The 18,384-nt window shown below is 45.8% G+C and overlaps 1 protein-coding gene across 3 annotated transcripts; it reads left to right on the forward strand.

Moving 5' to 3' along the window:
- The first annotated feature begins 311 nt into the window (after window positions 1–311).
- On the forward strand, window positions 312–16,518 carry GP2 (glycoprotein 2). 3 transcript variants are annotated; one of them, XM_036080828.2, is made up of 10 exons: window positions 312–432; window positions 3,888–4,274; window positions 5,144–5,254; window positions 7,417–7,628; window positions 8,117–8,265; window positions 9,459–9,704; window positions 10,760–10,922; window positions 11,781–11,865; window positions 13,053–13,097; window positions 16,030–16,518. In XM_036080828.2, the coding sequence occupies exons 1-10, from the start codon at window positions 333–335 to the stop codon at window positions 16,086–16,088; spliced, it is 1,557 nt and encodes a 518-aa protein (XP_035936721.1). In that variant the 5' UTR covers window positions 312–332; the 3' UTR covers window positions 16,089–16,518. The 3 variants fall into 3 exon arrangements, with proteins under 3 accessions (XP_035936721.1, XP_035936723.2, XP_035936722.2); XM_036080830.2 differs by lacking the exon at window positions 3,888–4,274 and adding an exon at window positions 4,956–4,962 and having other exon boundaries at window positions 354–434; XM_036080829.2 differs by lacking the exon at window positions 3,888–4,274 and having other exon boundaries at window positions 354–432.
- Window positions 16,519–18,384: the final 1,866 nt, after the last annotated feature.

Genomic DNA, 18,384 nt, shown 5'->3' on the forward strand with positions numbered 1-18,384 from the left:
CAAACATGGGCCTGTGGCCTTAAGCAAGCTATTTAACTTCGAGCATAGTGCCTGCATGTAGAAGGAGCTCAGTCAATATTTCTGGGATTGATATGCTCTGAGTCCCATCTCCCTCTTTATCTGTAAGTGGGAGCAAGAATAGTACTTTCCCTGGTGGGGGGTTCAGAGCCTTAAATGAGCTAACGTATCCGAGGGGCTGAGTACAAGTCATGGTGCTGAACTGATGTGAATTCCCTTCTTAAGCTTATCCCCAGAGGAATGACCTCTGTCACCCTCATTGTATCTGAGTCTCTCCCTTCCCCTAGCTGCATGGAGAGTCTGCACGCTGCTGAATGACCTGCACGTCTCAGCTTATGGAAAGGATGGGCTCTTATGTCTTGTGGCTGGCCTTGGCCTCCTGCACTCTGACCCTGTCATCTACAGAACAGCAAGGTGTGTGCTCTGCTCACCTGGAATATCAGATGCCCCGTAATACCTGGGGAGAGGGGGAGCGCAGAGAAGGCAGTTCAGGGTCAGTGAGGGGAACAGGGACGGGACATGTCTAAAGCGAAGATTTAGCAGCTAGAAGTCAAGGGGTGCAAAATGAGGGAAACTAGAATACAGCAATAAACTCTCAAAGAGCCAAATCGGAAATCCCCCATGCAAGGACCATGGAGTTGGTTAACGTAACTTCCCATGCCCAGAATATGTACAGCTCAGAGAGCCCAGATTCATGGGGACAAGAATCACCTAGTCACTCTGTGCCTTCGCTTTGGCAAGCACCTTCTCCTTCATCTGAAGGTTTGCTCATATGTACAAAGAAAGGACTAGAGGTACTGATCTCTCCATGATCATTTCAAAGATCTGTGGACTGGGCATCTTAGATGCTTGTAGGAAGGGTCCTCAGGCTTAACACCAGGCTGAAATTTCTGCCTGTGTCACCTGTGGAGGGGGCTGTGGGGAGGGGAAGGAGGGACTCAGCTCATGGCCTCCCTTGGGAAAACACTGTGTGTGTGGGAAATAATCCAAGAACAACAAGTACAGTGACTCCTTTCCTTAAAATAAGTACATATGTAAGCAAGGCTTGAAAATCTCTTTTTCAAAAAAGTCCCTCTAATGTGTATTACAAGAATGTGATCCTGTGTGTGTACTCGGTCCATAATTCAGGCGTTCACATTGTTCAATAAATCAGAACTGGAGAAGAGAACCAGCCTGAACTCCTACTAGGCCTCAGGGGCTGTGTTTGGCATTTTACACTTATTATCTCATTTAATCCTCTAGCAATGCTTTAGGGCTTTATTTCTCTAAAACGGGGGATACATCCTGAGAGGAGTACAGTGGTGCATGGCAAACTCTTAAAGAATTTTTTAATGGCTATGTATATTTTTTCATGTGTATCAGAAATGTGTAACTAAAAGGGGAACCCTCCTACACTGTTGGTGGGAATACAAGCTGGTGCAGCCACTCTGGAAAACAGTATGGAGGTTCCTCAAAAAGTTGAAAATAGAGCTACCCTATGACCCAGCAATTGCACTACTGGGTCTTTGCCCCAAACATACAAATGTAGTGATCCAAAGGGATCATGCACCATCAAACATGCAGCCCAATGTTTTTAGCAGCAATGTCCACAATAGCCAAACTATGGAAAGAGTCTAGATGTCCATCAACAGATGAATGGATAAAGAAGATGTGGTATATATACATATATATATATATATATACATACAGACACACACACACACACACACACACACACACACACACACACACACACACTGGAATATTATGCAGCCATCAAAAAAATGAAATCTTGCCATTTGCAATGATGTGGATGGAACTGCAGGGTATTATGCTAAGCTAAATAAGTCAATCAGAGAAAGACAATTACCATATGATCTCACTGATATGTGGAATTTGAGAAACAAGGCAGAGGATCATAGGGGAAGGGAGGGAAAAATGAAACAGGATGAAACCGGAGAGGGAGACAAACCATAAGAGACTCTTAATCTCAGTAAACAAACTGAGGGTTGCTGGAGTGGAGGGGGGTGGGAGGGATGGGGTGGCTGGGTGATGGACACTGGGGAGGGTATGTGCTATGGTGAGCACTGTGAATTGTGTAAGACTGATGAATCACAGACCTGTACCCCTGAAACAAAAATATATTATATGTTAATTAAAAAAAAAGAAATGTGTAACTAGTATATCATACCTATGGTATCACAGATATTATGCCTTAAGATGAAACAAATTTATAGAGAGTCATTGAAAGAAACATATTAAGCAGATAATTGGACAGGCGGACACAGATGTGGCAAACATTGTGACTTGAGGCTTAGGAATGGAGGGAGTTTGGGAACCACTAACTTGCAGGTGTTGTTTTGCAGACGAGTCTCAGGGGAGTCAAATCACCTGTCAAGGTCATCCTTGATGACCTAAATCCAGCAGGTGTGGAGCTGGATTTAAACCCAGACTGACCAATACACCCCTTCACTTCTCAGCCTCCTCATAGATCATAGTTCCTGAATCTGTTAAAAACCATGAGATCGGGGTGCCTGGGTGGCTCAGTTAGTTAAGTGTCTGTCTTTGGCTCTGGTCATGATCCCAGGATCCTGAGATAGAGCCCCACATCAGGCTCCCTGCTCAGTGGTGAATCTGCTTCTCCCTCTCCCTCTACCCCTCCCCCCAACTCCTGCGCTCTCACTCTCACTCAAATAAATAAATAAAATCTTAAAAACAAAAACAAAAAACATGATATCAAGGGCTCCTGGGTGGCTCAGTTGGTTAAGAGGCCAACTCCTGATTTCGGCTCAGGTCATGCTCTCAGGGTGGTGGGATCGAGCACCGCATGGGGCTCTGTGCTCAGCAGGGAGTCTGCTTGGGATTCTCTTCCTTCCCCTTTCCCTCTGTCCCTCTCTTCTCCTCTGTCTCTCTCAAAAATAAATAAATAAATCTAAAAAAAGCCCCATGAGATGAGCAAAATCAGAAATGGTCCTGCTAGAGCAGTGGTTCTCCACTGGGGGTGATTTGGGCAATACTTGGAGATAATTTCCAGGAGGAAGGAACTACAGGAATCTAGTGAGAAGGGCCCAGGAAAGCTGTTAAACATCCTGCAATGCACGGGACAGCCACCCACAACACAGAATTATCCAGCCCCAAACATCAGTAGGGCCCAGGTTGAGAAATCTTGTGTTAGATCTATATCTATTAGTAAGGGGGAAATGTCTATGATGTATTAAGTAAAATATGTAAGTGGGAAAAAAAAGTTGTACAGCATTAAACCCATTTTTAAAAATCCCTATATTTTAAACATATGCATAGAAAGAGTCTGAAGACTCTACAGCAAATTTATGGTTAAATGACCATAAATTTGCTGCATAGAAAGAGTCTGAAGACTATACAGCAAATTTATGGTTAAATGACCATAAATTCATGACCTGAGCCGAAGGTAGATGCTTAACAACTGAGCCACCCAGGCGCCCTGCCCTTGGTGTTCTTAATGCCTATAATATATCACACACAAAGTCCTCATTATTATTCTGACCCTAAGGTGATGAAGGCCGACATGTGATGAATGGGTTGTGTGCCTCATTTCTTCATTAGGGTCCTTATGCACCTTTAAAATTCAAAACAGAGTGTGTGGGGGACATCTGGGTGGCTCAGTGGCTTAAGCATCCAACTCTTGATTTCCGCTCAGGTCATGATCCAAAGTCGTGAGATTGAACCCCACGTTGGGCTCCGCACTGAGTATGGAGCCTGATTGAGATTCTCTCTCTCTCTCTCTCTGCCTGCCCCCTCCCACTCTAAAACAAAACAAAACGAGAATGTGTGTGTATGTGTGGAGGGGGAGGGTTAAAATCCTGTGGGCTCTGAGGATGCTCAGTAAACCCAAGCGCACTGTTGCTTTCCAGATGACAGAAACTCCACCCACATTCGTTCCTATGACCCCTGCGAGAGTTACACCCGCCTGGATGAACCCTCACGGAGTATGGAGTACACAGGACAGGGCCAGCTGTGTGACAGGGACAAGAATGGCTGGTACCGCTTTGTGGGAGACGGAGGAGTGAGGTTGCCAGAGACCTGTGTCCCAATGCACCGATGCCAGACAGCTGCCCCTATATGGCTGAATGGGACTCACCCCACCCTGGAGGAGGGCATTGTCACCCGCACCGCTTGTGCCCACTGGAGCGGCAACTGCTGTCTCTGGAAGAGTGAGGTGCAGGTGAAGGCCTGCCCGGGCAAGTACCATGTGTACCAGCTGCAGGGCACCCCCAAGTGTAATCTGAGGTACTGCACAGGTAAGTGGCCGAGAGCCGGGGATGGCTGGGGGGCGGGGCCCCCTGGTGAAGAGCCCAGGCATCAGCAGTGAGTGAGGCAGATCGGGAGACGAAGCGGAACAGCCTGGACTCAGCTCCTGCGTGTTACTGCCCAGTGGGGATGTCACCCAAGGTTGCCGGGCCTTCCAACATTTCAAGGAAAGCCAGAAATTCAGAGTTGAGGGCAAAATCTCCTGATATAAATATATATCTCCATATGCGTAGCATGATATGAAGAACACAAGCTCATTCAGATTTAGATCCCATTTGGGCAGTTTAATTTACCTCTCTGAGCTTTAGTTTTCTGATCTGAAAAAATGGATGATGGCAAAAGTCACAGCCAATGCATAGTGTCCCTGCTCCAATCCAAGTGCTTTAGACTATGAACTCATTTAATGCTCTCACCAGCCTCATGAGATACAAGTACTATATAACTACACCTGATGAGAGGTCTGGGGCACAGAGAGGTTAAGCAGCTGTCCCAATGTCACAGAGCAGGAACATGACAGAGCTGGGATTTGAACCCAGATACTCTAGTTCCATGATCTATATACCTAACCATTATGCTACCCAGTTTCATACACTTACCATGAGAACTGAATGAGCTAATTTGTGGAAAGTCCTCAAGCAGCGTCTGCCACGTAGTAAGCCTTAGGATGGCAGCCTCTAGGTTCTCACTTCACTGGATTGGGAGTCAGAAAATCTGAGTTTGAGGCTTGACCCTTCCACTATGTATCGCACACCCTTGGGCAGGACTTCTGGGCCCTGGTAGAATGACAGAGTTGACCTTGGTGGCCTCAGATCGCTTTGTTCTGCATTCTAATCCTCTTCCTCTGTGCCTCACCCCGGAGACCCCTACACTGCAAAGAACAAGTGTGAGAACGCCTGCCGCCCGGAGGAGGAGTGCAGCTTTCTCAATGGCACCTGGGGCTGTTACTGCAGACAGGACCTCAACATCTCTGGTGAGTGGCTCAGCAGGGCTGGACAGTGGGAACGATGCTGGTCTGAGCAGGCAAGGCAGCAAGGAGGGAGTTGCAGAGGGTCAGGACAAGGTGTGGACCAGAGTCAGTGGGGATGGAACGGAGGTCAGGGAAAAGGTTCTCAAAGCCATCTGCAAGGATGGGAGAGCAGGGATGGAACAAACTGCCAGGTCAGTCTTTGGATCACAGCCTCAGGAAGCAGCTCTGGCATAGGTGAGCTTGGCCCATGAGGGACAAAGGTACTAAGGACAAGAACTCTGCAAGTGTGGGAGCTGCATTCAAATATCTGCAGAGTCTGCATGTGAGGACACGGGCAGACTCCTATGCCAGTCCTGGATTTGCGACGTAGTAGCTCTCTGGGGCCTGGGACAAGGCACCTAGACTTTCTGAGCGTTAATGTCCTCATCTGTAAAATGGGACTAAGATAATAGTAAAAATAAGCACCATACAGGGCAAGCAGTCCAAATGGGCAGGCTTTTAAGGTGATAAGGTTCTTGTCCCAGGAGGTAAACAAGAAGAGGCACATGACTCATGGATACAGATGCCATAAACAAGCCCTAAGCCCTGGATGGGGGTTGGATGAATTTCCCAATGAGATTATTTCCTTCCCTCCTAGAATTCTAATTAGGGCCTTTGACTCTTGCCCTTCGCACAAGCATGCCTTCCTCTGAGCACACTCCCAGTCCCTGTGGAAAAGAAAGTGTTCTAGACAGTGGGGCAAGAACAAGCATGTGTTTGGAAAACTGGGCTGCAGTGTGGACCAAGTGGTGCTTGGGTGTGCCTAGCAGGAGTGGGGTGGGGATGAGGGGCAGGACTGGAAGGAAACAACCCTGCTCTCCATGAAGGCTCTTTGCACTCATTGGGTGGACAAGCCCCCAGAGGCTCGGGGTTGTCTCCCAGGATTTGGGCCATCACAGAATCAGATGTTGGATTTCAAGGATGCTCTTCCTGTACCTGGAGACTCCAAGGGCATCCTTGGCAGGTCCTCTCCGATTGGGTGGGCGGGTGGCCTGCCTCGAGTCTTCATTAGTGGCTACTCAGCAAGTCCCCATTGCTTCCAGGCACAACCCAATTGTGATCTGGCTTTTGCTTACTTCTCCATCTCTCACACTCCACCCCCACCCATTCTAAGTTCCTGTACCTCTGAGATCCGCATCTCTGTACACACACCATCCTCTCTCCCATCACCACACTTTTGCCTCTGCTGTTCCCTTAGCCAGGGGTGCCCTCACTTGCCCTATGCACCTTCAAAACTCCTACTCCTGACCAAGTTCCAGGCCTCAGTGAATCCTTCCCTGACGTAACTGACAGATTCAGATATACCTTCTTGTGTTTCCCTCTGCACCTAGAACTTACTTCGGTTAGTATTTTCATCATACTGCACCTTAATAAGCTGTTGACATGCTGATTCTGACACAAGACCAAGCAACCTTCATGGGCTGGGTCCATGTTTTCTTTATTTTTGTGTTGAATGTGCCTCACACATGGACAAGGTGGTTGGTTAGTAAATGTATTTGAATCAATGCATTCATGAATACAATCAAAATGGTATTTCTCTTCATTTACTATCTACCCCCCATCAGAATGTTAGCTCCATAAATAAGGGTGGGGATTTTGTCAGTTTTGACAAACACTGTATCCCCAGTATCTAGAACAGTGCAGACAGTAAATGCTCAAGATGCATTTCATGCATAAATGCTGAATGAATGAATGGAATGAATCAGTGAATGAACGAATGAATGAAAGAAATGAGCAATGGCTCTGAACCTGGTCAGATATGCTGGCTTCACAAAGCCAGGGAGTAGGAGTAGTATGTGTCTACCCCTGATTCTAATCTGGAATGCAGGATAGCCCTGCTTCTCTAGAGACCCCGATCCCCAGAGACCCTGATCCCCAATCCCCAAGACATGAAAGCCCTCCCTATACCTGCACATAGAATGCTTAGAAATCTTGGACCAGGGGCTTTTTTGCCAACCTCACCCACTACAAGCCTAGGTGTGAATCCCACCTAGGTCTCAGGCCCCTATTAGTCTACCCAACTCCCCACTGGGTATGATGGCTTTTCCAAAGGGCAGGGAATGTGGGCTCTGCCCACTGCTTCCAGAGCCCTGTCCACTCCACCTATCCCCTTCTCAACTTTCCAGATGTCCACAGTTTGCAGCCTCAGCTGAACTGTGGGGCTGAGGAGATCAAGGTGTCACTGGACAAGTGTCAGCTGGGAGGCCTGGGTTTTGGGGACAAGGTCATTGCCTACCTGCGAGACTGGAACTGCAACAGCATCACACAAAAAGAGGAGAGAAATTGGATATCCGTGACTAGCCCTACTGAGGCTAGGGCCTGCGGAAACATTCTGGAGGTGAATGGTGTTTACACCACTGCTGCCAGAGGGTGGGAGTTGGGCTGTGGGAGCTATCTCAGTAGCTATGAGACCTTAGACAAGTCACTTAGCCTTTCTGGGCCTCTAGTAGTATGTGAGATTACACATGTTGGTTCACATAAAGAGCTTAGAACAGGTTTGCTGCTTGAGCTGAATAAATGTAAGCTATGATTATGATTATTTTAATTAGGGGTGATGTGGGAGGGGTCGACATGGGAGCAAGCATGGTGGTTGCTGACTGTCCCCAAGGGCCAAAAATTATTGTTCTAGTTTTTGACCTGGGATTCTCACTCCCCTTCCCATAAGGCATTAGAGCCACTAAGGGAAGAGGCCCACATGCTTCCTGGAGATCAGAAGGCAGGGTGGCAGCATGATGGAGAGTATCAACCTTGCAGTCAGGCAGGCCTGAGTTCTAGATACACCTGCACACACATAAACATATATGTGGTCTTGTTTTTATGCCAAAGAGAAATAGAACCCATGCCATCTACAAAAACACCCTCTCCGTGGCCAATGAGTTCATCATCAGAGACACCATCCTCAACATCAATTTCCAGTGTGCCTACCCACTGGACATGAAAGTCAGCCTCCAAACTGCCCTGCAGCCCATTGTAAGGTATGGCACTGACCCTTGCCCTTTGATCTATAACCCTGACACTGATCACATTCACTTCAGGCAAAGCTTAAGATGTCCTCAGATTGCTGCCTACCTCCTACAGGAGCTCTCACTCTTTCCATCATTCATTCTGCAAATATTTGTTGATCATAGATTAATGTTCAGCATGCACAAGGCAGACATAGAATATTTTGTGGCTATTAAAGATTATTATTAAGAAGCAATGCAGCAACATGAAATAATGTTAATTAAATATGCTAAGGAACAAAAACACACCACAGTTTCATTTATCTTGAGGAAGACAGGAATTAAGCAACTAATTATACCAATCATTATTTACAAGTGAGATGAATGCAATGTGGGAGAAGCACAGGGTGCTGTGGGATCAGGGAACAAGGGTCCCTGATCTAATCTTTGTGGGGTGGGGATGGTGGGAACAGGAAGCCTTCCCCGCAGATGTGGGATTTAAGCCAGGATCAGCTTTGATTGGATAAACAGCACCCTCAATTCACTAGAAGTAGAACCAAGTAGCAATTTGGGTGGGGATCCATTTGGAAGAGGCTTTCATCTATTTTGGTCACTACTGTCTCCCTGTGGAATGGATTCCTCAGCGTTTAGATACAATAGACTTGCTGGGGGATTTTCTGAGGGTGTCAGAACTCCATGGTGCCCTTTCCATCCCCTCATTGCCTCCTGGGCTCACAGAGTAGCACAATTAGGACTAGTAATTTTCTAGTTCAGTGGTTTTCAGACTGTATTGTGTTGGGGCCCCAAGTTTCATAATAAATAAAAATTAAAGCCATTCCTCTTCTAAAATGGATGTTTCACTGGATGATTCCCTGGTGGAGGGAGGAGAACTGCTGCTAAAAGCGGTGAACCCACAGGACTGATCCCATTGTACAGGGGGGAAAACAGAGGTGTGCACTTGCAGTTATTCTGTGAGTGAAGGAGATATGAGTGATCTGTGAGGCAGGGAGAATGGGTGGAGATCCCAGAGACACACTCGTCTGCTTGTCAAGTTTAGTGCCTAGCAGATACTAAATGCTTGTTTTAAATGGGTGATTGAATAGTTCCTTTAGGAACCAAAGATGTGCCTTCACCTTAATAGCCTCACACAAGTGCAGGGCTGGATTTATTTTGTTCTCACTGGTGGAAACCTAATGTTTCCACTTTTATGGCTTTCCTCTTCTCAGTTCTCTGAACATCAGTGTGGACGGGGATGGAGAGTTCACTGTCAGGATGGCCCTGTTCCAAGACCAGAACTATACATCTCCTTACGAAGGGGCCGTAGCTGTGCTGGCTGTTGAGTCCATGCTCTATGTGGGAGCCATCCTGGAGAGAGGGGACACCTCCCGGTTTAACCTGTTGTTGAGGAACTGCTATGCCACGCCTACTGAAGACAAGGCTGACCCTGTGAAATATTTCATCATCAGAAATGGGTAACGGGCAACTCTGGGTTATCTTTTGGCCTGAAAAGGATTTTGGAGGGAGAGAGATCACCATGGCCCTGCCTGGCAGTTGTGTAAACTGGCTTACCTCTTTTGGAAAATAATTTGGCATTACATATCATGACCATACTTTTGACCCAGGAATATCACTCCTGACATTTTAGCCTAAAGCATTAATACAAAATAGGTCAGCAAGATAGAGAAATGCCAATTATTTTTCATTTCAGTATCCTTTATAACTTTGGAAATAGGTTCACAGTTCAAAAATAGAGATCCATTAAGTAATGATGGGCTACTATACAGATATTAACACTGACTAATCAAGATGAAAATGGCATGACAAGTGTTATGGGACAAAATATCATTGAAATTGCTAACTGGCAAAAACAAAGGGAAAAGGCATATCCATAGATCATGATTCAAACCATGGTAAGTAACAATATTAGCTAATATTTATCACTGAGCTTAGTTATGTGCCATGCACTGTGTCACTAAATGCTCACATCAACCCCAAGAGGTATGGATTACTGTCTCCGCTCTAGACAAGAAAAGTGAGGCTCAGACAGGTTAAGTCATCTGCTAATGATATTTAGCTAGAAAGTGGTTCTGGCTGGAATGTGAAGCAGTCTATTTCACCTCAGAGACTGTACCCCACAAAACTGAAACCACATGGGCTGATGAATAAATGTCTTAGAGGGGGCGCCTGGGTGGCTCAGTTGGTTAAGCATCTGCCTTTGGCTCAGGTCATGATCTCAGGGTCCTGGGATCGAGCCCCATGTTGGGCTCTGCGCTCAGTGGGGAGTCTGCTTCTCCCTCTCCCTCTGCTCCTCCCCACCCCTCATGCTCTCTCTCTGTCTCAAAAAAATAAACCTCTTGGAGGAAACCTGAAGGAATAAAAGTCTATGTCAGGATGGAGGGAATCAGGGAACTCTTTAATTCTCTGTGATGATGTTTTCATACTGGATACAGATTAAAGATACAGCCAAGGGCCTCAGGTCCCTTAAGCTGTTCTAAAAGTTAGACCCTTGCCCCTGTCACCCTCCCAGCTGCCCAAATCAATATGATTCCACCATCCATGTGGAGGAGAATGGGGTGTCCTCAGAAAGCCGGTTCTCAGTTCAGATGTTCATGTTTGCTGGAAATTATGACCTAGTTTTCCTGCATTGTGAGATTCATCTCTGCGATTCCCTTAATGAACAGTGCCAGCCGGTGAGTAACTCAGAGTGAACTATTCAGAGTTTCATATGGGGCCTGGTACCTGGTAGTCTCACCATATATATTTACTGGAATTATGGATAGATGGAAAGGAGGGAGGGAGGGGAAGAGAGAAGGAGGAGAAGAAAGAAAAAAGGATAAATGGATGGACATTCAATCTCCAAAAAGCCCATGTGTATATAATTATTGTGTCCCCAGGAAGCAGATTAGACAAAGGAGCCTGCCCACTAAGTTTCCTTGGCACAAGACATATTTTGAATGATTTCATAATAGTTGACTTTTTAAGTGCTTATTCCATGTCAGGAATTGCACTAAAACTTTTCATATGCTTTATCTAATTAAATTCTCACAACAACCCTTAAGTAGATTCTTTTATTGACCTCATGGTACAGATGAGGACACTGAGCTTCAGAGAGGTCTTTTGCCCAAGGGCAACACAGCTAGAAAACATCAGAGCTGGGAGGTAACTCCAGTGTCCATGCTCTTAACCCCTGTTTGGTACTGCGGGCTAGTAGTTGGCATTTGTTGAGTGCTGACTATGCGCCTGGGTGTTACAGACACATTCATTTTAACCTTTACAACCAAGAAGGTACTACTTAATAGTAATAGAGAGGTGAAGTCATTAGTCCCAAATTAGACAGCTAGAAGAGAGTGGAGATGAGATTCAAACCCATGTTTGTTTAACTTGACAGTAAGAATTTTCTAGATTGAGAAAACCACAGCCTCAGAGTCAGGGCCACATGGTGGGTGGGGTCCCATTCTTGGGCCAGATTCTTGTCCCATTGCAGGGACAGCCTGGATAGGAACTGTGACTTTAAATTTTGATATAATGAGATTTCTCCATCCCCACAGTCTTGCTCAAGAAGTCAACTCCGCAGTGAAGTAGTGGCTATCAACCCAGCCCAGGTTCTAGATTTGGGACCCATCACTCGGAGAGGTGAGTGGCTAACTTCTGGTGAGAAGGCCAGCTGGTCAAGTTCTGAGAGTTAACCACAGATGCCTGGGGTCACCACCCTAACAACCTAGAGCCTTTTCTGCCTCCTCACTGCAGCCCCCACCAGTGAATCTATCTTTCCATGAGGTACTCTGGATAATAATAATAGCATTTGCCATTTGTGCTGAGCCTCCTATGTGCTAGAGACCAGGCTAAGCTTTACAGGCAAGAAACTGAAGTTTGGAGAGATTAAGTGGCTCACCCCAATCACTCAGCTCATGAGGAGCTGGAGTTAGAATTGAACTCAGCTCAGACTGATTCCACAGCATATGTCCTTTCCCTTATTCCTCCTGCCAGGTCCCCTTACCTCAGCCCCTTTTGGGTGAAGTCTAGGTTCTAACCCAACTTTGTTTTCTGGTGAATGACTGTTTTTCAAAATCCAGTTATAATATTCTGGGGCATGATGTAGGGGAAGCTTTCTAACTGCCCCACAAATGCTTACCCATCCTACCCATGGGTTAGCACTACTGTGGTGGTTTTTACTCCTGCTGGAATGGAGGAGTCAAAAAACCCAGAAGAATGTAAGCAATTTTTTTTTGTCCTAAAGAAATTAGGACGCAGTAATGCTAGTAACAACAGCAATGACAGTAATAGTAATAACACATGTGGCTGGCACCATACAAAACATTTATATGCATCATCACATGGAAGGCTCACAACAGCCTAAGGAGGTAAGCACTATTTCCACTTCCATTCTCCAGGTGAGTAAACTGAGGCTGTCTTGTAAAAAAGGCTTTGCCCTGAGTTGTCCTGCCTCTTTACTGAGCCCTCAACTTGAAGCTTCATGTGGTATCACAGGGTAGTTGAAGGGTTAGGAACTTTCATTTTGGAATCAGAGAGATGGAGGTTCAAATCCCAGCTTTACTACCTACAACAAGGTCAACTTAGCCTTGGTCAACTGAGCCTCAGTCTTCTCCTCTGTTGAATGGGGACACAAATATTTTCCTCACAAATCTGCTGGAAGAACTAAGTTTCAAATGCATGAAATGGGCTTAGAAATGGAACTGCTAAATAAAAGACACCTCAACAGTGTGGGTGGCCAGGTCCAGGAGGACTTGGAGCAGCTACGGCCACAGTGCCAGTCACAGGCACATGACTGAGGAAACCTTCACCTCTGCTCTTGTCCCCAGGCACTCCATCTCTTGGCGTCGCGAACGGAACCCCCAGCTCTGCAGGTACATCGTTATCTCCTGCCTATCCCACTGCCCTCCCTCCCAACCCTCTCTTCTTCCTCTTTTCAATTCAGTGCACATTGATTTAGCCTGTGCTAGTGACTATGGACACTGAAATGAATCAGTCCCAAGTGTGGTTCTTGAGATGCTCATAGTCTAGCGCAGGGGCCAGTCATTTAACAATAAATACTTATTGGGTGCCTACCATGTGCCAGGCATTGTTTTAGATGCTGCAGATATAATAGTGAACAGGATAGACCAGGTGCCTGCCCTCATGGAGCTTATGTTACAGTGTGGGAAACAGGCAATAAAAAGTTAACAGGATAATTTAGAAAGAAAAGAGGGTGATATGATAGAAAGTTACCAACATGGGTAATAGCGTCTTAAAAAAGACAGTCGTTTATTTTACTCACATGTAAATGAAGTCCAGAGGCAAGCAATCCAGGGCTCCTGGAGTGGCACCACAAGGTCATCAAGAATCAAGTTCTTTTAAGCTGTCCCCCTCCACATTCTTCATCCTCACGGTCCAAGATGGCAGCCAGAGCTCCAATCTTCGTATCTAGTCAGCAGGATGGAAGGAATATGGAAAAAGTCACAGACCATTAAGGAACATTCCTGGAAGCTGACACCTTATACTTCCACTTACATCTCATTGGCCAAGGCTTAGTCACACCTGGCTGCAAAGGAACCTGGGAAATGTAATCTTTATTCTGGGTGGCCATGTCCTGAACCAATGTTTGATGGTTCTATTTATAAGGCAAGAAGGAAAAATAAATATCAGAATGGGTAAATGGCCAGAAAAATGTTCAGAGGAGGTGATATTTGAATGCAATGAGAAAAAGGAACCAGGTTTGCAAATAATAAAGGAACAAGCCCTATAGGCAGAATGAACAACAATTGCAAAAATGAGACACTCATATAAGCAAATAAATCATAAGCAAGTAGATAGTGTGGCAGGAGCACATAGAAGAGTAATTAACCGTACTGGATAAGGTCAGGCAAGAATTTCAGCAGGTGGCAATATCTGAATGGGGTTTTGGTGGGTGACCTGGAGTTTAACAGGGAGACCAATCCAAGAAATGTATTTTGGACCAAAGGGAAAGCAATGCTACTAAGATTTTACTGCCCCCTCTTCCCAATACACAAATGACCTATATTGGTGAACCCACACATGAAAAAAGTTCTTTCCATCCTTAATTCTCCAGTTAGATAACAGCCTAAAAGTTTCCAAATAAGGTCAAGATGGCCTCTCCACACTTAGTGCTAATATTCAGACAACACTCAGAAAAGTAGCGCTCATCAGAGAGAGGGGTTAGAGCTCAGACCAAAAGGAGCTTGAGAGCAGACCTCACGTCTCGTTCACTTCTCCCAATATTTCAGGTTAGTGCAGTGCCTGCAGCAGCCTGGTTTCCCAGTAGAGTTTGCGAAACTGACTAATTTCTAGAGTGGGCAGTGGATTCTGGAGCCTTCTGGAAGAAAAGGGGAGCAATCTTATGTGGTATGAGACCACCACAAGAGGGCACTTATGGTGTTCATTGTTTGCTATCTCCCACAAACATGTTTGACGTTTTAAAATTAACTGAACATCAGCCTGTGTTTCATAAATACAAACTGGTTGTCATACACTAATATTTCAAAAAAATTATGATATTCTTCACTCCCTTCTAGGACATCACCAAGTTACTTTGAAATTTATGGGATGGAGAAAAGTTATAATCTCGTAGTACAGTGGGAGGGGGTACACATGCCTCCCCAAGGCCCCCAAATACAAGGCATCTATCACTCAGGATCCACACCCTTCATTAACACTGAGCATATGGTCATTTTCAGAGGAGGTATGATCCCAACCCTCCCAGATCTTAGAGTCTAATATTCAAAACTGACACTTATATGGTGTTTATTATGTGCCAGGCAATGTTCTAAATGCTTGATATGAATTTACTCACTTAAGCCTTAAAAAAGTCACGAGGTAATAGCTGCTTATGATATTTCAATTTTGCGTACAGATAAACTCAGTCATGGTGAGATGGTGAGGCTCAGTAACTTGCCTGGGCCTGCACAACTAGTTGTAGAGCTGTGATTCTTTCTTTTTTTTTTTTTTTTTTAAGATTTTATTTATTTATTTGACAGAGAGAGAGCGTGCACAAGTGAGGGGGAGAGGGAGAGGGAGAAGCAGACTCTCTGCTGAATAGGGAGCCCGATGCAGGGCTCGATCCCAGGACCCTGAGATCATGACCTGAGCCAAAGGCAGACGCTTAACCGACTGAGCCACCCAGGCACACCTAGAGCTGGGATTCTGAGCTAAGAAGTCAGGCCTCAGAGGTTTTTTAACCTCTGTGTCTTTCTGCCTCTTTAGTATTAGCATAAGTATTGTTAGCTGCTATGACAAACAATCCTCAACTTTCTGTGCCTTTACACAATAGTTTATTTCCCACTAAATCACTGGGGGGTGCAGTTCAGTGCTTTGCAGTCATTAGGAAGTCAGGCTCTTACCTTCTGGTAACTTCTGGCAACTCCACTGTCCCCGGCAAGTCCTCTGCTGGATCCTTGGCATCTGGTCCCTAGATGGTGGATGAGAGAGTATGGAAAATTATGTAGGAGGTTTTAAGGACCAGGTCTAGAAATGGCATGTATAATTTTTACCCATATTCCACTGGTCTGATTCAATCATGTGATCTCACCTACCTGCAAAGGAGGCTGGGGAAAAATTGCCTTCCAATGTGCCCAAAGGAATATGAAAAAGTGTTTGATGATTAGACACCTTTGCCTCTACCACATGACCCCTTTGCCACTTCCCAGGGGCTGTAACCTAGAACAGATATTAAGGATACTTTGCCTTTCTTGTCCTTGTAAGGTAGAGGATAGAAAGGCTAGCTTGCTTTGGCTGTTAACTTCCAAAGCCCAACACTTGACAGACATCTCTCTTATATTTCAGGGTTCCTGGTGGCCTGGCCCATGCTTCTCCTGCCTGTGCTCCTGGCTGGGCTGTTCTGAGAGCTCAGATTAGCAACTGGTCTTGAAGCTCATGTTCTTCCCTCTGGTGATGGCTTCCAGTCACCCATCGGTTATGCCGGTTCTCTCTCCAAATCACATAGAAAATCTTGGTGTTTATAGACTCTGGGCCAGGCTAGGTTTGGGGAAAGGGAAGATATTTCCCTTGTTCAACACTCTCTGTGCCTTTATATTCCTCTTTTTCTCATGGTGGGGGCCCTGTTGGCCTGGCCTGGCCTGACTTCCTCATTTATTAGCAGGATCTTGGAGCCAGAATTGCTCCGTGCCTCTGTGGCTCCAGCCTTCACCAGAAATATATTACGTGTTAGTCCGTAACTCCAGGGAAGAGGGGCTGTGTCATTGGGCGGTGCAGGGGAGAAAGAGGAAGAGCTTGTAAAAAAGGCACCTCCCATGGTTCCTTCCCAAGAACCCCCTGTTCTTACTGCTGATGAATTGAACAGACTGATCCTTGCTTTAACCTGTGTCCTCTGATGTATTTCCATCATGGTTTCAATAGTGGCCATGGGAATAAGTTGTAAAGGGTCCACTTTTGGAGACTCTACTCCAGGGAAGACTGGTTCCCATTGCTCCTCTGTCCCCCACCATACCGTAGACATGCTTTGATGTGCCTAGGAGTAGGCAAAAACCTACCCTAGGACCCAAATGCTGGATGAACTGTTTGATTTGGATGCAGGGATGCTGTCACTCCAGAATATACCTCTAGCTGTGAATAGTGGTGCACTTGCTCTGAAGTAAACAAGAAGTCCCAGCGGAAAATGCTGTGTCGATCCTGCCATGGGGATATAGGAGCAGCGCCTGGGGGATGAGTAAAGTCCCTTTCTGGAAACCTCTGATGGGCCCTCATAAAACACTCCACAAAGATGCCACAAATAGAGAACGCTTCCCCTTCCCATAGCTATACACAAGGCCCCTCCAAGTTGGCCTCAGGAAAAAATGATCAGATCAGGACCAGGCCACAGGGGAGTGGAGCCTGTTTATCTGCCAGGAGGAGACTTTCCAAAGTGCTCTCATGTTCAGAGATAGTGTGGTTGCAAGAAACAGAAACGCACTCTAATTAAATCAGGCAAAAGGAGAATTATCAGAATATACGAGCAAATAGTCCAAGAACAGAAGATACAACCTGGCTGTAAAGGAAAACTACCAGAAACCAAGGTTTGTCTGTCTTTCCATCTGTCGGTCTTCCTGAAACCACACAGCCTTTACATCTGCTTATCTTTGTGTGTCTTCTTTATTCCCCCCTGCGCTGAAACTAGCTCTTCCTGTTCATTCATCATGCCTTAATTAAATATGGACATTGAAGCTTCATCTCACTTCCTAATTCAGGGGCCACAGAAACCAACTAGCACTTGGTATCCTACATTCAAATTGTACAAGGGAGAATGTGATTTCCCTGTTTGGTCAGAATGCTTCCCTTGGTCCAAACATCTGAGGGCAGGTGAGTGGCCTCATCTAATGCAAACATAGCCAATGGGGCCAACCTGAGGAGGCAGGTCTCGAACACATGGCAGTGTTTCTTGGATAGACGCCCCAAAGGTCTACTCTAATAGTGACTTTTTTTTTTTTTAAGATTTTATTTATTTATTTGACAGAGAGAGACACAGCGAGAGAGGGAACACAAGCAGGCGGAGTGGGAGAGGGAGAAGCAGGCTTCCCGTGGAGCAGGGAGCCCGACATGGGGCTCGATCCCAGGACCCCGGGATCACGACCTGAGCCAAAGGCAGACGCCCAATGACTGAGCCACCCAGGCGCCCCTAATAGTGACTTTTTAAAAAGAGAATTTCTTGGGAGGAATTGCTTCTTGTTTCCCAGTATGTCAGGGGATTCAAAGTTATTACATTTCAAGGGAGGGGTACACTGGCAATGCACCTGAAATACAGATCAGGGGCCCTAACCTCTTCCCTTCTCTGGGGTTCATCTTCTCCCTCTTACAGAATAAAGGGGCTGGACTAGAACAAGATTATCTAATATTTATAGTGGAACCCTTTCTTTAAATACAATTCTACATGAATACCCAATATGTAGACATTAAATACAAATAGACTCTTGTTGATGTCAGGTAGGGGGCTTAGCTCTCCCATCTGTGATTCCCTCATCCTCCAGCTCTCAAAGAAACTCCATGATAACCCATAGGGTTACCAAGGGCAAAGTTCTGGAACTCCCTGGGACATATCACATCTGATATCTCTTCCAGTGTAAAGCACATGGGATTCTACTTAACCAGAGCCAACCCTGGCTGTCTAACTATGTATGTATGTATGTATGTATCTATCTATCTATC

This window comes from Halichoerus grypus, chromosome 6 (assembly GCF_964656455.1).
Source record: "Halichoerus grypus chromosome 6, mHalGry1.hap1.1, whole genome shotgun sequence".
NCBI lineage: Eukaryota > Metazoa > Chordata > Mammalia > Carnivora > Phocidae > Halichoerus > Halichoerus grypus.